The following is a 16,034-nucleotide window of genomic DNA, read 5'->3' on the forward strand; positions in this document are numbered from 1 at the left end:
GGTCTAAGGAGAAAGCAGGGCTAAAAGAAGCGAGTAAAGGACGTATGTCTGGTCCTTTTCTGACATTGTGGAAATTACAGTAGAGCATGTTTTATTGGTTTGACAATTAGCATGTTATGATGCCAACCATGTTGAAAGAAGTTAAATGGGTCTGTCTAGATCATTGAGAAGTGACCTGAGGTGTTACAGTTCTTAGGGGGTGTACTTGGTTTTCTGGGGTTTCCTAAAACACTATTACTTTGTTATTAACCACATTGGTGTTATGTTCTTACCATACAGTACACACAACCGTTCAAACGTTTGGGGTCACTTAGAAATGTCCTTATTTTTTAAAGAAAAGCACATTTTTTGTTCATTAAAATAACATCAAATTGATCAGTGTAGACATTGTTAATGTTGCAAATGACTATTGTAGCTGGAAACAGCTGATATTTTATGGAATATCTACATAGGCGTACAGAGGCCAATTATCAGCCACCATCACTCCTGTGTTCCAATGGAACGTTGTGTTAAATAATCCAAGTTTAGCATTTTAAAAGGCTAATTGATCATTAGAAAACCCTTTTGCAATTATGTTAGCACAGCTGAAAACTGTTGTACTGATTAAAGAAGCAATAAAACTGGCCTTCTTTAGACTAGTTGAGTATCTGGAGCATCAGCATTTGTGGGTTCGATTACAGGCTCAAAATGGCCAGAAACAGATCATTTTCTTCTGAAACTCGTCAGTCTATTCTTGTTCTGAGAAATGAAGGCTATTCCATATGAGAAAATGCCAATAAACTGAAGATCTGGTACAACGCTGTGTACTTCTCCCTTCACAGAACAGCGCAAACTGGCTCTAACCAGAATAGAAAGAGGAGTGGGAGGCCCCGGTGCACAACTGAGCAAGAAGCCAAGTACATTAGAGTGTCTAGTTTGAGAAACAGATGCCTCACAGGTCCTCAGCTGGCAGCTTCATTAAATGGTACCTGCAAAACACCAGTCTCAATGTCAACAGTGAAGAGGCGACTCTGGGATGCTGGCCTTTGCAAAGAAGGAGTTACAAAGAAAAAGCCATATCTCCGACTGGCCAATAAAAAGAAAAGATTAAGATGGGCAAAAGAACACAGACACTGGATAGATGAACTCTGCCTAGAGGGCCAGCATTCCGGAGTCGCCTTTCCACTGTTGAAGTTGAGACTGGTGTTTTGTGAGTGCTATTTAATCAATTAGCCTTTTAAAATTTTCAACTTGGATTAGCTAACACAACATGCCATTGGAACACAGGAGTTATGGTTGCTGATAATGGGACTCTGTACGCCTATATAGATATTCCATAAAATATCAGCCATTTCCAGCTACAATAGTCATTTACAACATTAACAATGTCTACACTGTATTTCTGATTCATTTTATGTTATTTTAATGGACAAAAAATGTGCTTTTCTTTAAAAACAAGGACATTTCTAAGTGACCCCAAACATTTGAATGGTAGTGTGGGTCACCTACACACACACAACTATAAAGAACCCAACACAGACAATGAACGTGAAGCAAGATGGATTGTGTGTGAGAGACAGAGAGAAAGAGACCTTTTGTATCGAAGGCAGCGACAGCCTCTAGAATGTTATATGTGAAAACCATTCTGTGCCGTATATTCACATGGAATACATATTACTTATTTATATATATATATATATATGTGTCAAATGAAAAACAGCAGATCAAGGTTGGTCCAATGGGGCCATGAAACAACCACTAATGTGCAGTATGAAAATACCACTATCCTGCAGTATAAACAACCACTAGCCTGAAGTATGAAAATACCACTATCCTGCAGTATAAACAACCACTAACCTGAAGTAGGAAAATACCACTAACCGGCAGTATAAACAACCACTAACCTGAAGTAGGAAAATACCACTAACCGGCAGTATAAACAACCACTAACCTGAAGTATGAAAATACCACTAACCTGAAGTATGAAACAACCACTTACCTGAAGTAGGAAAATACCACTAACCGGCAGTATAAACAACCACTAACCTGAAGTATGAAAATACCACTAACCTGAAGTATGAAACAACCACTTACCTCCAGTATGAAACAACCACTTACCTGAAGTATGAAACAACCACTAGCCTGAAGTTTGAAAATACCACTAACCTGAAGTATGAAACAACCACTTACCTCCAGTATGAAACAACCACTAACCTGAAGTATGAAACAACCACTAACCTGCAGTATGAAACAACCACTAACCTCCAGTATGAAACAACCACTAAACTGCAGTATGAAACAACCACTAACTTGCAGTATGAAACAACCACTAACCTCCAGTATGAAACAACCACTAACCTCCAGTATGAAACAACCACTAACCTGTACTATGAAACAACCACTAACCTCCAGTATGAAACAACCACTAACCTGAAGTATGAAACAACCACTAACCTGCAGTATGAAACAACCACTAACCTGTACTATGAAACAACCACTAACCTCCAGTATGAAACAACCACTAACCTCCAGTATGAAACAACCACTAACCTGAAGTATGAAACAACCACTAACCTCCAGTATGAAACAACCACTAACCTGTACTATGAAACAACCACTAACCTCCAGTATGAAACAACCACTAACCTGAAGTATGAAACAACCACTAACCTGCAGTATGAAACAACCACTAACCTGCAGTATGAAACAACCACTAACCTGCAGTATGAAACAACCACTAACCTCCAGTATGAAACAACCACTAACCTGAAGTATGAAACAACCACTAACATGCAGTATGAAACAACCACTAACCTGAAGTATGAAACAACCACTAACCTGAAGTATGAAACAACCACTAACCTGCAGTATGAAACCACCACTAACCTCCAGTATGAAACAACCACTAACCTCCAGTATGAAACAACCACTAACCTGTACTATGAAACAACCACTAACCTCCAGTATGAAACAACCACTAACCTGAAGTATGAAACAACCACTAACCTCCAGTATGAAACAACCACTAACCTGTACTATGAAACAACCACTAACCTCCAGTATGAAACAACCACTAACCTGAAGTATGAAACAACCACTAACCTGAAGTATGAAACAACCACTAACCTGCAGTATGAAACAACCACTAACCTGCAGTATGAAACAACCACTAACCTGCAGTATGAAACAACCACTAACCTGCAGTATGAAACAAACACTAACCTGCCGTATGAAACAACCACTAACCTGAAGTATGAAACAACCACTAACCTGCAGTATGAAACAACCACTAACCTGCAGTATGAAACAACCACTAAACTGCAGTATGAAACAACCACTAACCTGAAGTATGAAACAACCACTTACCTGAAGTATGAAACAACCACTAAGCTGAAGTATGAAACAACCACTAACCTGAAGTATGAAACAACCACTAACCTGAAGTATGAAACAACCACTAACCTGCAGTATGAAACAACCACTAACCTGCAGTATGAAACAACCACTAACCTGCAGTATGAAACAACCACTAACCTGCAGTATGAAACAACCACTAACCTGAAGTATGAAACAACCACTAACTTGAAGTATGAAAATACCACTAACCTGCAGTATGAAACAACCACTAACCTGAAATAAGAAACAACCCCTAACCTGAAGTATGAAAATACCACTAACCTGCAGTATGAAACAACCACTAACCTGAAATAAGAAACAACCACTAACCTCCAGTATGAAACAACCTCTAACCTGAAATAAGAAACAACCACTAACCTCCAGTATGAAACAACCACTAACCTGAAATAAGAAACAATCACTAACCTGAAGTGTGAAAATACCACTAACCGGCAGTATGAAACAACCACTAACCTGCAGTATGAAACAACCACTAACCTCCAGTATGAAACAACCACTAACCTGAAGTATGAAACAACCACTAACCTGAAGTATGAAACAACCACTAACCTGCAGTATGAAACAACCACTAACCTGCAGTATGAAACAACCACTAACCTGCAGTATGAAACAACCACTAACCTGCAGTATGAAACAACCACTAACCTCCAGTATGAAACAACCACTAACCTGAAGTATGAAACAACCACTAACCTGAAGTATGAAACAACCACTAACCTGCAGTATGAAACAACCACTAACCTGCAGTATGAAACAACCACTAACCTGCAGTATGAAACAACCACTAACCTGAAGTGTGAAAATACCACTAACCGGCAGTATGAAACAACCACTAACCTCCAGTATGAAACAACCACTAACCGGCAGTATGAAACAACCACTAACCTGCAGTATGAAACAACCACTAACCTGAAGTGTGAAAATACCACTAACCGGCAGTATGAAAAAACCACTAACCTCCATTATGAAACAACCACTAACCGGCAGTATGAAACAACCACTAACCTCCAGTATGAAACAACCACTAACCTCCAGTATGAAACAACCACTAACCGGCAGTATGAAACAACCACTAACCTCCAGTATGAAACAACCACTAACCTGAAGTATGAAACAACCACTAACCTGAAGTATGAAACAACCACTAACCTGCAGAAGTATGAAACAACCACTAACCTGCAGTATGAAACAACCACTAACCTGCAGTATGAAACAACCACTAACCTGCAGTATGAAACGACCACTAACCTGCAGTATGAAACAACCACTAACCTGCAGTATGAAACAACCACTAACCTGCAGTATGAAACAACCACTAACCTGAAGTATGAAACAACCACTAACTTGAAGTATGAAACAACCACTAACCTGCAGTATGAAACAACCACTAACCTGAAATAAGAAACAACCACTAACCTCCAGTATGAAACAACCTCTAACCTGAAATAAGAAACAACCACTAACCTCCAGTATGAAACAACCACTAACCTGAAATAAGAAACAATCACTAACCTGAAGTATGAAATTACCACTAACCTGCAGTATAAACAACCACTAACCTGAAGTGTGAAAATACCACTAACCGGCAGTATGAAACAACCACTAACCTGCAGTATGAAACAACCACTAACCTGAAGTGTGAAAATACCACTAACCGGCAGTATGAAACAACCACTAACCTGAAGTGTGAAAATACCACTAACCGGCAGTATGAAACAACCACTAACCTCCAGTATGAAACAACCACTAACCTCCAGTATGAAACAACCACTAACCGGCAGTATGAAACCACCTCTAACCTCCAGTATGAAACAACCACCAGTGGTGTAAAGTACCTAGGTAAAAATCATTTTAAGTGCTACTTAAGTCAGTTTTTGGGGTATTTGTACTTTACTTTACTATTTATATTTTTGTCAACTTTTACTTTTACTCCACTACATTCCTAAAGAAAATAATGTACTTTTTGCTCCATACATTTTCCCTGACACCCAAAAGTACTCACTCCATTTCGCAGGCTTAGCAGGACAGGAAAATGGTCCAACTCACACAATTATCAAGAGAACATCCCTGGTCATCTCTACTACCTCTGATCTGGCAGACTCCCTAAACACACATGCTTCGTTTGAAACTAATGTCTGAGTGTTGTAGTGTGCCCCTGGCTATCCATAAATAGAAAAGAAAAAGACAATTGTGCCATCTGGTTTGCTTAATATAAGGAATATAAGGAATGTGAAATGATTTATAATTGTACTTTTGATACTTAAGTATATTTAAAACCAAATACTTTTAGACTTTTACTCAGGTAGAATTTAACTGGGTAACTTTCACTTTTACTTGAGAAATGTTCTATTAAGCTATCTTTACTTTTACTCAAGTATGACAAGTGGGTACTTATTCCACCACTGACAACCACTAACCTCCAGGATGAAACAACCACTAACCTGAAGTATGAAAATACCACTAACCTGAAATTAGAAACAACCTCTAACCTCCAGGATGAAACACCCACTAACCTCCAGTATGAAACAACCACTAATCTCCAGTAAGAAACAACCACTAAACCTCCAGTATGAAACAACCTCTAACCTGAAATAAGAAACAACCACTAACCTCCAGTATGAAACAACCTCTAACTTGCAGTATGAAACAGCCACTAACCTCCAGTATGAAACAACCTCTAACCTGAAATAAGAAACAACCACTAACCTGCAGTATGAAACAGCCACTAACCTCCAGTATGAAACAACCACTAACCTGCAGTATGAAACAACCACTAACCTGCAGTATGAAACAACCACTAACCTGAAGTATGAAAATACCACTAATCTGAAATTAGAAACAACCTCTAACCTCCAGGATGAAACACCCACTAACCTCCAGTATGAAACAACCACTAATCTCCAGTAAGAAACAACCACTAAACCTCCAGTATGAAACAACCTCTAACCTGAAATAAGAAACAACCACTAACCTCCAGTATGAAACAACCTCTAACTTGCAGTATGAAACAGCCACTAACCTCCAGTATGAAACAACCTCTAACCTGAAATAAGAAACAACCACTAACCTGCAGTATGAAACAGCCACTAACCTCCAGTATGAAACAACCACTAACCTGCAGTATGAAACAACCACTAACCTGCAGTATGAAACAACCACTAACCTGAAATAAGAAACAACCGCTAACCTACAGTATAAAACAACCACTAACCTCCAGTATGAAACAACCTCTAACCTGCAGTATGAAACAACCACTAACCTCCAGTATGAAACAACCACTAACCTGCAGTATGAAACAACCACTAACCTGAAATAAGAAACAACCGCTAACCTACAGTATAAAACAACCACTAACCTCCAGTATGAAACAACCTCTAACCTCCAGTATGAAACAACCACTAACCTCCAGTATGAAACAACCACTAACCTGCAGTATGAAACAACCTCTAACCTGAAATAAGAAACAACCACTAACCTACAGTATGAAACAACCACTAACCTGAAATAAGAAACAACCACTAACCTGAAATAAGAAACAACCACTAACCTGCAGTATGAAACAGCCACTAACCTCCAGTATGAAACAACCACTAACCTGCAGTATGAAACAACCTCTAACCTACAGTATGAAACAGCCACTAACCTCCAGTATGAAACAACCACTAACCTGCAGTATGAAACAACCTCTAACCTGAAATAAGAAACAACCACTAACCTCCAGTATGAAACAACCACTAACCTGCAGTATGAAACAACCTCTAACCTGAAATAAGAAACAACCACTAACCTACAGTATGAAACGACCACTAACCTGATATAGTATAAAACAAACACTAACCTGAAAAAACAACCACTAACCTGCAGTATAAAACAACCACTAACCTCCAGTATGAAACAACCACTAACCAACCAGTATGAAACAACCACTAACCTGCAGTATGAAACAGCCACTAACCTCCAGTATGAAACAACCACTAACCTGCAGTATAAAACAACCTCTAACCTGAAATAAGAAACAACCACTAACCTTCAGTATGAAACAACCTAACCACCAGTATGAAACAGCCACTAACCTCCAGTATGAAACAACCACTAACCTGCAGTATGAAACAACCACTAACCTCCAGTATGAAACAACCACTAACCTGCAGTATGAAAAACTAACCAGTATGAAACAGCCACTAACCTGCAGTATGAAACAACCACTAACCTGCAGTATGAAACAACCACTAACCTCCAGTATGAAACAACCTCTAACTTGCAGTATGAAACAGCCACTAACCTCCAGTATGAAACAACCTCTAACCTGAAATAAGAAACAACCACTAACCTGCAGTATGAAACAGCCACTAACCTCCAGTATGAAACAACCACTAACCTGCAGTATGAAACAACCACTAACCTGCAGTATGAAACAACCACTAACCTGAAATAAGAAACAACCGCTAACCTACAGTATAAAACAACCACTAACCTCCAGTATGAAACAACCTCTAACCTGCAGTATGAAACAACCACTAACCTCCAGTATGAAACAACCACTAACCTGCAGTATGAAACAACCACTAACCTGAAATAAGAAACAACCGCTAACCTACAGTATAAAACAACCACTAACCTCCAGTATGAAACAACCTCTAACCTCCAGTATGAAACAACCACTAACCTCCAGTATGAAACAACCACTAACCTGCAGTATGAAACAACCTCTAACCTGAAATAAGAAACAACCACTAACCTACAGTATGAAACAACCACTAACCTGAAATAAGAAACAACCACTAACCTGAAATAAGAAACAACCACTAACCTGCAGTATGAAACAGCCACTAACCTCCAGTATGAAACAACCAGTATGAAACAACCACTAACCTGCAGTATGAAACAACCTCTAACCTACAGTATGAAACAGCCACTAACCTCCAGTATGAAACAACCACTAACCTGCAGTATGAAACAACCTCTAACCTGAAATAAGAAACAACCACTAACCTCCAGTATGAAACAACCACTAACCTGCAGTATGAAACAACCTCTAACCTGAAATAAGAAACAACCACTAACCTACAGTATGAAACGACCACTAACCTGATATATATAAAACAAACACTAACCTGAAATAAGAAACAACCACTAACCTGCAGTATAAAACAGCCACTAACCTCCAGTATGAAACAACCACTAACCTGCAGTATGAAACAACCTCTAAACTACAGTATGAAACAGCCACTAACCTCCAGTATGAAACAACCACTAACCTGCAGTATAAAACAACCTCTAACCTGAAATAAGAAACAACCACTAACCTTCAGTATGAAACAACCTCTAACCACCAGTATGAAACAGCCACTAACCTCCAGTATGAAACAACCACTAACCTGCAGTATGAAACAACCACTAACCTCCAGTATGAAACAACCACTAACCTGCAGTATGAAACAACCTCTAACCTCCAGTATGAAACAGCCACTAACCTGCAGTATGAAACAACCACTAACCTGCAGTATGAAACAACCACTAACCTCCAGTATGAAACAGCCACTAACCTGCAGTATGAAACAACCACTAACCTGCAGTATGAAACAACCACTAACCTCCAGTATGAAACAGCCACTAACCTGCAGTATGAAACAACCACTAACCTGCAGTATGAAACAACCACTAACCTGCAGTATGAAACAACCACTAACCTGCAGTATGAAACAACCACTAACCTGCAGTATGAAACAACCACTAACCTGCAGTATGAAACAACCACTAACCTGCAGTATGAAACAACCTCTAACCTCCAGTATGAAACAGCCACTAACCTGCAGTATGAAACAACCACTAACCTGCAGTATGAAACAACCACTAACCTCCAGTATGAAACAGCCACTAACCTGCAGTATGAAACAACCACTAACCTGCAGTAGGGGAAGAGGTTAATGTAGCTGAATATTTTCTTAAGTAGATTCCAGGGAACAGAGGCTTGGTTTCTTTGCTATTCTGTTGTGTGATGCAGTAGGGCCAATATCTACATTATATACATATTTGTATTTAACCTTTATTCATGGTTTATTGGAAATGAATTAGTTGATTGAATTGTTGACAAATAACAATTAATAGGTTTGTTCCTGATTTGTTCATGTTTGATGTGATCAAGAATTGAGCTGAAACATTAATGTTTGATAACTTGTGAAACAATCCCAACACTGTAAGTAGCCTAATAAGGCACAAAGCCAAGTCAATTAATGTGGCTCATATTTGTGAAATACCTCAACATGGTCAGGTGTCAATCAATACATGCCACTTTCAGTCCTCCTCAGCCTGTTACTATCTCTCACCAAAGGCTCCGCCTGCACTCTGCAAGGATATTGCCTTTCTCGCAAGTGAAAGTATTTAAATGTCGAGGGCAGGAGCCACTGTATTCTGAAGTAAACGGGACCACAAGAAACACACGTGTGGGAGGTTGACATTGGAGCCGCGCTATACCGACCATTCTAACAGCGTTTCTTTGAGAGGCAAACATCACCAGTGGCTACAAATACATAGAACTATACATTTTACTACCCTTTTTTATTCATATCTATTCAAGATTCCATTTTTTATTTTTTATTATTGAATGGACATGCATCTCCTCAGTGTCGCGCGTAAAATATGCATACAAATAGGCTAATCTCCATGCGCGTAATAATTCCATCCCACCAGTGCATACGGATGTATTGCAATTCCACGAAAGCAACCGGGATATACATTATCTCTACTAAGCAACATCAAAGAAGACCTTGAATTCTGCAGAGGAGGGATGATTGACACGAGGGGGAATTGACCGACTGGTGGAATAACGGTGGTCGCTTGATCACAGTGCGATCTCTATCCCTGGGACTTGTAATTCTGGATGGCCCCCTGAACGTCTTTAAATCGTCCCGGAACGTTTTATTGTGAATACTGTCAATGAGTGAATGTGAATCCTACCTGGAACATTGGACCGAACCTTCACTTGTTTCTGGATCTCCATCGTCGGGCTATCATTTTATAAGCTGTAACAGAAGGGAGATCAAATCCAAGCTGAAATTGCCGCTGGGAAGGACTGTTATTTCCCAGAGAACTCATGTGGAATTGGAATAGTGGAATTCATGAAGAAATATTTGACTTATTTCAATATGAGGCTTAGAACATCGAGATTAGGCTACCTGTGAGTTATTATACTACTGAACTGTTCAGATTTAAGGAATTGGCTATATAGGCCTATAGAGTTACTTGACATATTTGGAAATGTATATGAAACATAAATATGATTCTTTTTTCTTTTTTATGTTTCAGGTTACTTCAGTTCTTAGCGCTGTGTTTTTGCACACAGGTACGAACTTGCATGCATTTTTATGGCGTTTGCAGAGCAATGGGCATACAATAACATTTCATAGCCCCTTAAAAAGATTTCAGTCCATCAATGCAACTAATTATACCCATTTACAAGCGTTTTTATTCTTATTGATATTAATCCAATTCGTTTGCATATCTGCAGTAAATGTGTAATAACCATGAAAACATTTTATTACGAGGCCTAAGCAGTTGGCAACAAGTCAAACATATTGAAAAGACGTAAAAGCGAGCCTAAAAGGTAATTGTTAAAACATATGGGGATGGCGTATGGCTGAATTGAAAAATAATCGTTAAGGGATATAGCTAAGGGAGATGGGGGTGAAAGATCATTCGTGGTAAAACAACCTATCATAGGCATGTCATCTCAAGTGAGGACAGCGGACTCGCTGCGTGCATCTCCCCAAACACTCACCGTGCAAGGGCACTTTTTCTCTTCTAAAAGCCATGTGCCCGCAATTCCCTTTGAAATGCCTATAGCCTAACTCCATATGAAAAGCATATGATTGGTGTTCATTGAAATATATAAATATGTATTAGTTGGAAAATAAATTGATCTGCTTCTCATTCATTTATACTGAACATCAATTAGCATTAATTATCAGTTCGGCTATGCTCTCATTGGTGTTTTTATTTTTATACTTCAATGTTTTTATTCATGCATTTTTCTTGTGTGTTTTTCTTGTTTGATAGAACACAGTGCAGTCCCACTCCCCACCTCCTAATTTCAAGCACCATGTGAACGAGCAGTGCCGGTTGTCTGACCGGATGAGCCGCCGGTTGATTCGGACCTACCAGCTCTACAGCCGGACCAGCGGTAAACATGTCCAGGTTCTGGGAAATAAGAAAGTGAATGCCATGGGCGACGACGGAGCTGTGCACGGTAAGAAACAAATCAATCACGCCTAGCACGAAATGGGTGCCTTCAAGTAGGCCTAGGCATCTTCGTAATAATTATAGGATTCAACAGGCCTATTCCAGATTTTGAAATGACTTAAATCTACTTATGGACACGTCAATTTACAAGTCATGTAGGCCTATTGGAGAAGAAAATTAGGTATATTATGAAAATGTTACCATTTAAAAAGCAAACAGTTCTATTTAGTATGAAGAATTTAGGTTTTGAGTAGGCGGCGGGAAAGAGAAAATGCATTCGAAATGGATTATATAGTACTGTTCTGGACTGGGATTCTGGGGAGAAACCCACTCAGAATATCTGGTAAACACATCAGAACTCGTCTTACTTTCTACCTTCTTATCATTTACTGAGTAGCTTAGCCTCTCAGAAGCGGTTGAAAGAAAGAAATATGACTTGCAATTTTCATAACCTTGAGATGCCCTATTTTTTTTACCCAAAGTTATTTGAGGCGAATGTGTTTTTATTTAATTCTGTCCCCCATTGGTCTTTGATGGACACATGTCAATGAATATTCAAATAGCGAAATATTTAAATGTTATAAATATACAGTAGCTCTCTAAAGTCCATCCTTTGAACAAAACATACATTCATTCATATCTGCTTAAGTTAAACATACCAAAAAAAAGTACGACATTTTTACATGCGATTTAGTGGTTTAACATATCAGTGACTGATTGACATTTGCCACGAGAATTACAAAAATTTGATAAATGTCATTGATAAAACAGAATTGTTTTAACTCACTTATCCAGAGTGGTGCTGAATGTCCCTTGGACACAATGCATTGTCTTTGGAAGGGTTTGGGTAAACTGCATATCTGCCAAGTGGAATAATTAGCACAACATTTCTCAGGGCAACTTCGTCGCACTGTTTCATCCACATGAAGTTTTAACACGTGGTATTTCTCAACAGTGGTGGTTTAGACGTATTCATAGGCCTCCTGTGCACTATTTGAAAAAAAAAGGTGCTATCTGGACCCTTAAAAGGTCATTCGGCTGTCCCCATGGGAGAACCCTTTGAAGAACCCTTTTTGGTTGCAGATTGAATCCTTTGGGGTTCCATGTAGAACCCTTTCTACAGAGGTTTCTAGATGGAACCCAAAATGGTTCTACCTGGGACCAAAAGAGGTTATCCTATGGGGACAGATAAAGAACCCTTTTAGAAAAAAAAATTCTTAGAGTTTAGCCTATGGACAAAGTGTACAATATAGACAGCTGTTTTGATGAAATCTATGCAAGGTTGGGAATTGTTTCTCCCCACATGGAAAAAATTGTCTGACATTTTAAAGGGAGCAAATTCCTGTCACCAAAGTATTTTTTTGGGTCTGTCTAGCCATCTTTCCACCACAACAATCTATTTCTCCCTATGCCTGCTGCCTGCTTTTTGGATTGTAATTTAATGAGGAATGTTCATTGCTTTACAACTCAATGTATGACTCGGTTTATAAAGAGCGGTGAAGTCAGCATCTTCATTTTATCCCCTCTTTCCTCTCTCTGTTCTCCCTCTCCCTCCCTCTCCCCCTCAAACACACACACACACACACACACACACACACACACACACACACACACACACACACACACCTCGCCTTGGCTCGAGCGTGCATGTCCTAAGTGGGTGTCACTCTTGTAGCAGGCCCAAATCTGACCACTGCTCGGTGCTTTTGTGGCTGTGTCGCTGACCGCTATGTTCTCTCACTCCCTTGTTCCTCCTTCCTCCCCATCATCTAAGTGGAGCGTAGCGCGGCATTTTATAGCCGTTCAATGACAATGGCTCAGTGCAAAGTCAAAGCCACTTGCTGCTATTCTAAAAGACTTGAGTGTTTTTAGCCAATGTTTCAAATTTAATTTATGTTTGAATGTTTTTCCATATACAATACTTGTCTCCCCGCTGCATTCAAGGTTGATGCCATGATAACGAGTAGTACAACTCTGCTAAAGTCATCATAATATAATACATAACTTAAGGTTATTAGATCGAGGTTAAATGTAGTCCTCCGAAACCAGTCATTACAATAACTTCACACCCTTTCTGATGTCATCACGTCAATACTACTGGGCCGGCATAGTCTCACAGTCTTCAAGTTCAACTCAGTCTCAAATGATACCGCTATTTGATTATTTTTCGCAAGGGTTTTATCTCAAAGTTACGAATGCATGCATATTGTGTTCACAAAATAGAATAACCTCATAAGCTTGAGAATTATTGTGCATTGTATCTGAGCTGAATAAAGATATGATGTGTTTTATGTTTTGCTAGCCAAACTTGTGGTGGAGACGGACACGTTTGGTAGTCGTATTCGGATCAAAGGGGCAAAGACGGGCTACTACATCTGCATGAACAAGACGGGGAAATTGATTGGCAAGGTAAACATTACATTTATTTATTAATCCTTTATTTAGGGAAGTCACATTGAAATGTACATCTCTTTTCATGTGAGCCCTGGAGGTCGGTTGAGTTCAATAAGTTCTGTCATCATTTTGACTGTGACCATGAGTACAAAGTTTCAGAGAAAAGTTATGTCTGTCCTGTGTAAGGCTCTTCACCTGAGTTATGACCAGAAAAGCCCTTGTAGGGAGTTTTGGACATGATTTGAGAAGAAACTTGAAGGATTGATAGGACATTTACCTGTCAAAACAATATTTTAACATCCTCAGAGACTGACCCCTTAACTCATTCTGTCATTCCGTCTCTCACCCCCCCACACACACCCACACACACCCCCCTCTCTCTAACAGCGGAAGGGTCGTGGTAAAGACTGCATCTTCACAGAGATCGTTCTGGAGAACAACTACACTGCTCTCCAGAACGCTAAATATGAGGGCTGGTACATGGCCTTCACGCGTAAAGGAAGGCCCCGCAAGGCCTCCAGGACCAAGCAACACCAGAGGGAGGCCCACTTCATGAAACGCCAGCCCAAGGGCCACCTCCTGGGTGACACCCAGCCCTTTGATGTCCTCCCCGTGGTCCCCTTCCACCCCCGGAGGACTAAACATACCCATCACCACAGCTCAGGGGCCCACTGAGGAAAGAACAGACGAAGAAGAAGAGGAAGCATAGGGAGGGAGGGAAACGCACCAAACAAAAATACCACTACCACATTTCTGCTCCTTGCAAGGACTCCTTTTTGTTGTGTTTTGTACTGGATTGTGTCTAAAACAATGAGTAGACTATCTAATCTGCTACGTCAGACCGAGGTTTATTTGCAGGAAAGAGTTTTTATAACCAGAGGGCGATTTTAGTGCTCAAGCACTCGATGAGATTTGAATGAATGAAAGGACATCTTGGGCTTAGTGATAACCCTACTCAGCTATAAAGAGAGGATGTTATGAGAGAGAAATAATGAATACACATTACATGGCAGCTATCTTTGGATCATCATGTGGTTGCATCAACTAATTAACAGTGAATACACGTAAAACACTTTATTTTGCATTTAGGAGGCCATTTGCGTTCATTTTCGTTAGTCTGTTTTCTACATATATGAATATATTTTTAATTGGAAGATTTGTATAAATACTTTTAAATGATGGAAATATTTATTGTAGAGTGTATATTAAAATCACAAAAGAATTTTGAGTCAATGCGCCGTTTCTAACTATTTTTCTAGCTGGGTCACTTTGGGGTCCCAAAGGTTCTAACGTTGCCTAAAAAACTGGAGACCCAGATAACTAAGGGGCGATATCTGTGACAGGCTACTGCAATTCAATGTGCTCAGCAAGTGAGACTTGGGCCTGAATAGCTGGGGCTATGCATTAAAAGCAGACGAGGTCAGCCCACAATTTTGTTTCGAGACAAAGGTTACCACCATGTAGTTGCATTTCTCACGATCACACACCGTAGCCCTGTGGTCAAATGGGCCCTTTGTGGCCCTCATATAAAAGGACATGTTATACAATAGTTGGTTCGAATAATAACACGAGGAGGGTTCAGTTATCAAAAAGAAGCTAGTCTCACAGGAGGGAGGGAGGGAGGGAAAGCGAAAGAGCACCGGGGCTCAGTGTGGCAAAATGTGGCACCGGCTGAAAGAGGGGGAATGGCTGGGAAGAGGCATTCGGGAATGAAAGGACGAGGCAGAAAGAAACCCTCCTCTCTCTCCCAGGAGCAACTGAGCATGACCGGCAGAGGCCAAATGACAGGGGGAAGAAGACCCGGTCGGCCTGGCAGCACAACAGAATCGGATGACAGGGAAGAAGACCCGGTCGGCCTGGCTGCACCACAGAATCAGATGACGGGGAAGAAGACCCGGTTGGCCTGGCTGCACAACAGAATCAGAGCAGACCCTCTATATTCCCTTCCTCTCTTCTTTCTCACTGTTTGAAGTCTGGATGTCCTATTGGTTGTTTGCTAAAGGTCG

General features: G+C 40.1%; 1 protein-coding gene across 1 annotated transcript in view; it reads left to right on the plus strand.

Moving 5' to 3' along the window:
• LOC121840679 (fibroblast growth factor 8b-like) overlaps window positions 1-15,631 on the plus strand; it is a 25,324-nt gene extending 9,693 nt beyond the window's left edge. The window contains exons 3-6 of the mRNA XM_042305409.1: window positions 10,702-10,738; window positions 11,452-11,641; window positions 13,937-14,043; window positions 14,416-15,631. Coding sequence (XP_042161343.1) covers window positions 10,702-10,738; window positions 11,452-11,641; window positions 13,937-14,043; window positions 14,416-14,703 — 622 coding nt within the window. The 3' untranslated portion in view covers window positions 14,704-15,631. The remainder of the gene's footprint in view (window positions 1-10,701; window positions 10,739-11,451; window positions 11,642-13,936; window positions 14,044-14,415) is intronic.
• Window positions 15,632-16,034: the final 403 nt, after the last annotated feature.

The sequence above is a fragment of the Oncorhynchus tshawytscha genome, linkage group LG02, assembly GCF_018296145.1.
Source record: "Oncorhynchus tshawytscha isolate Ot180627B linkage group LG02, Otsh_v2.0, whole genome shotgun sequence".
Classification (NCBI taxonomy): Eukaryota; Metazoa; Chordata; class Actinopteri; order Salmoniformes; family Salmonidae; genus Oncorhynchus; species Oncorhynchus tshawytscha.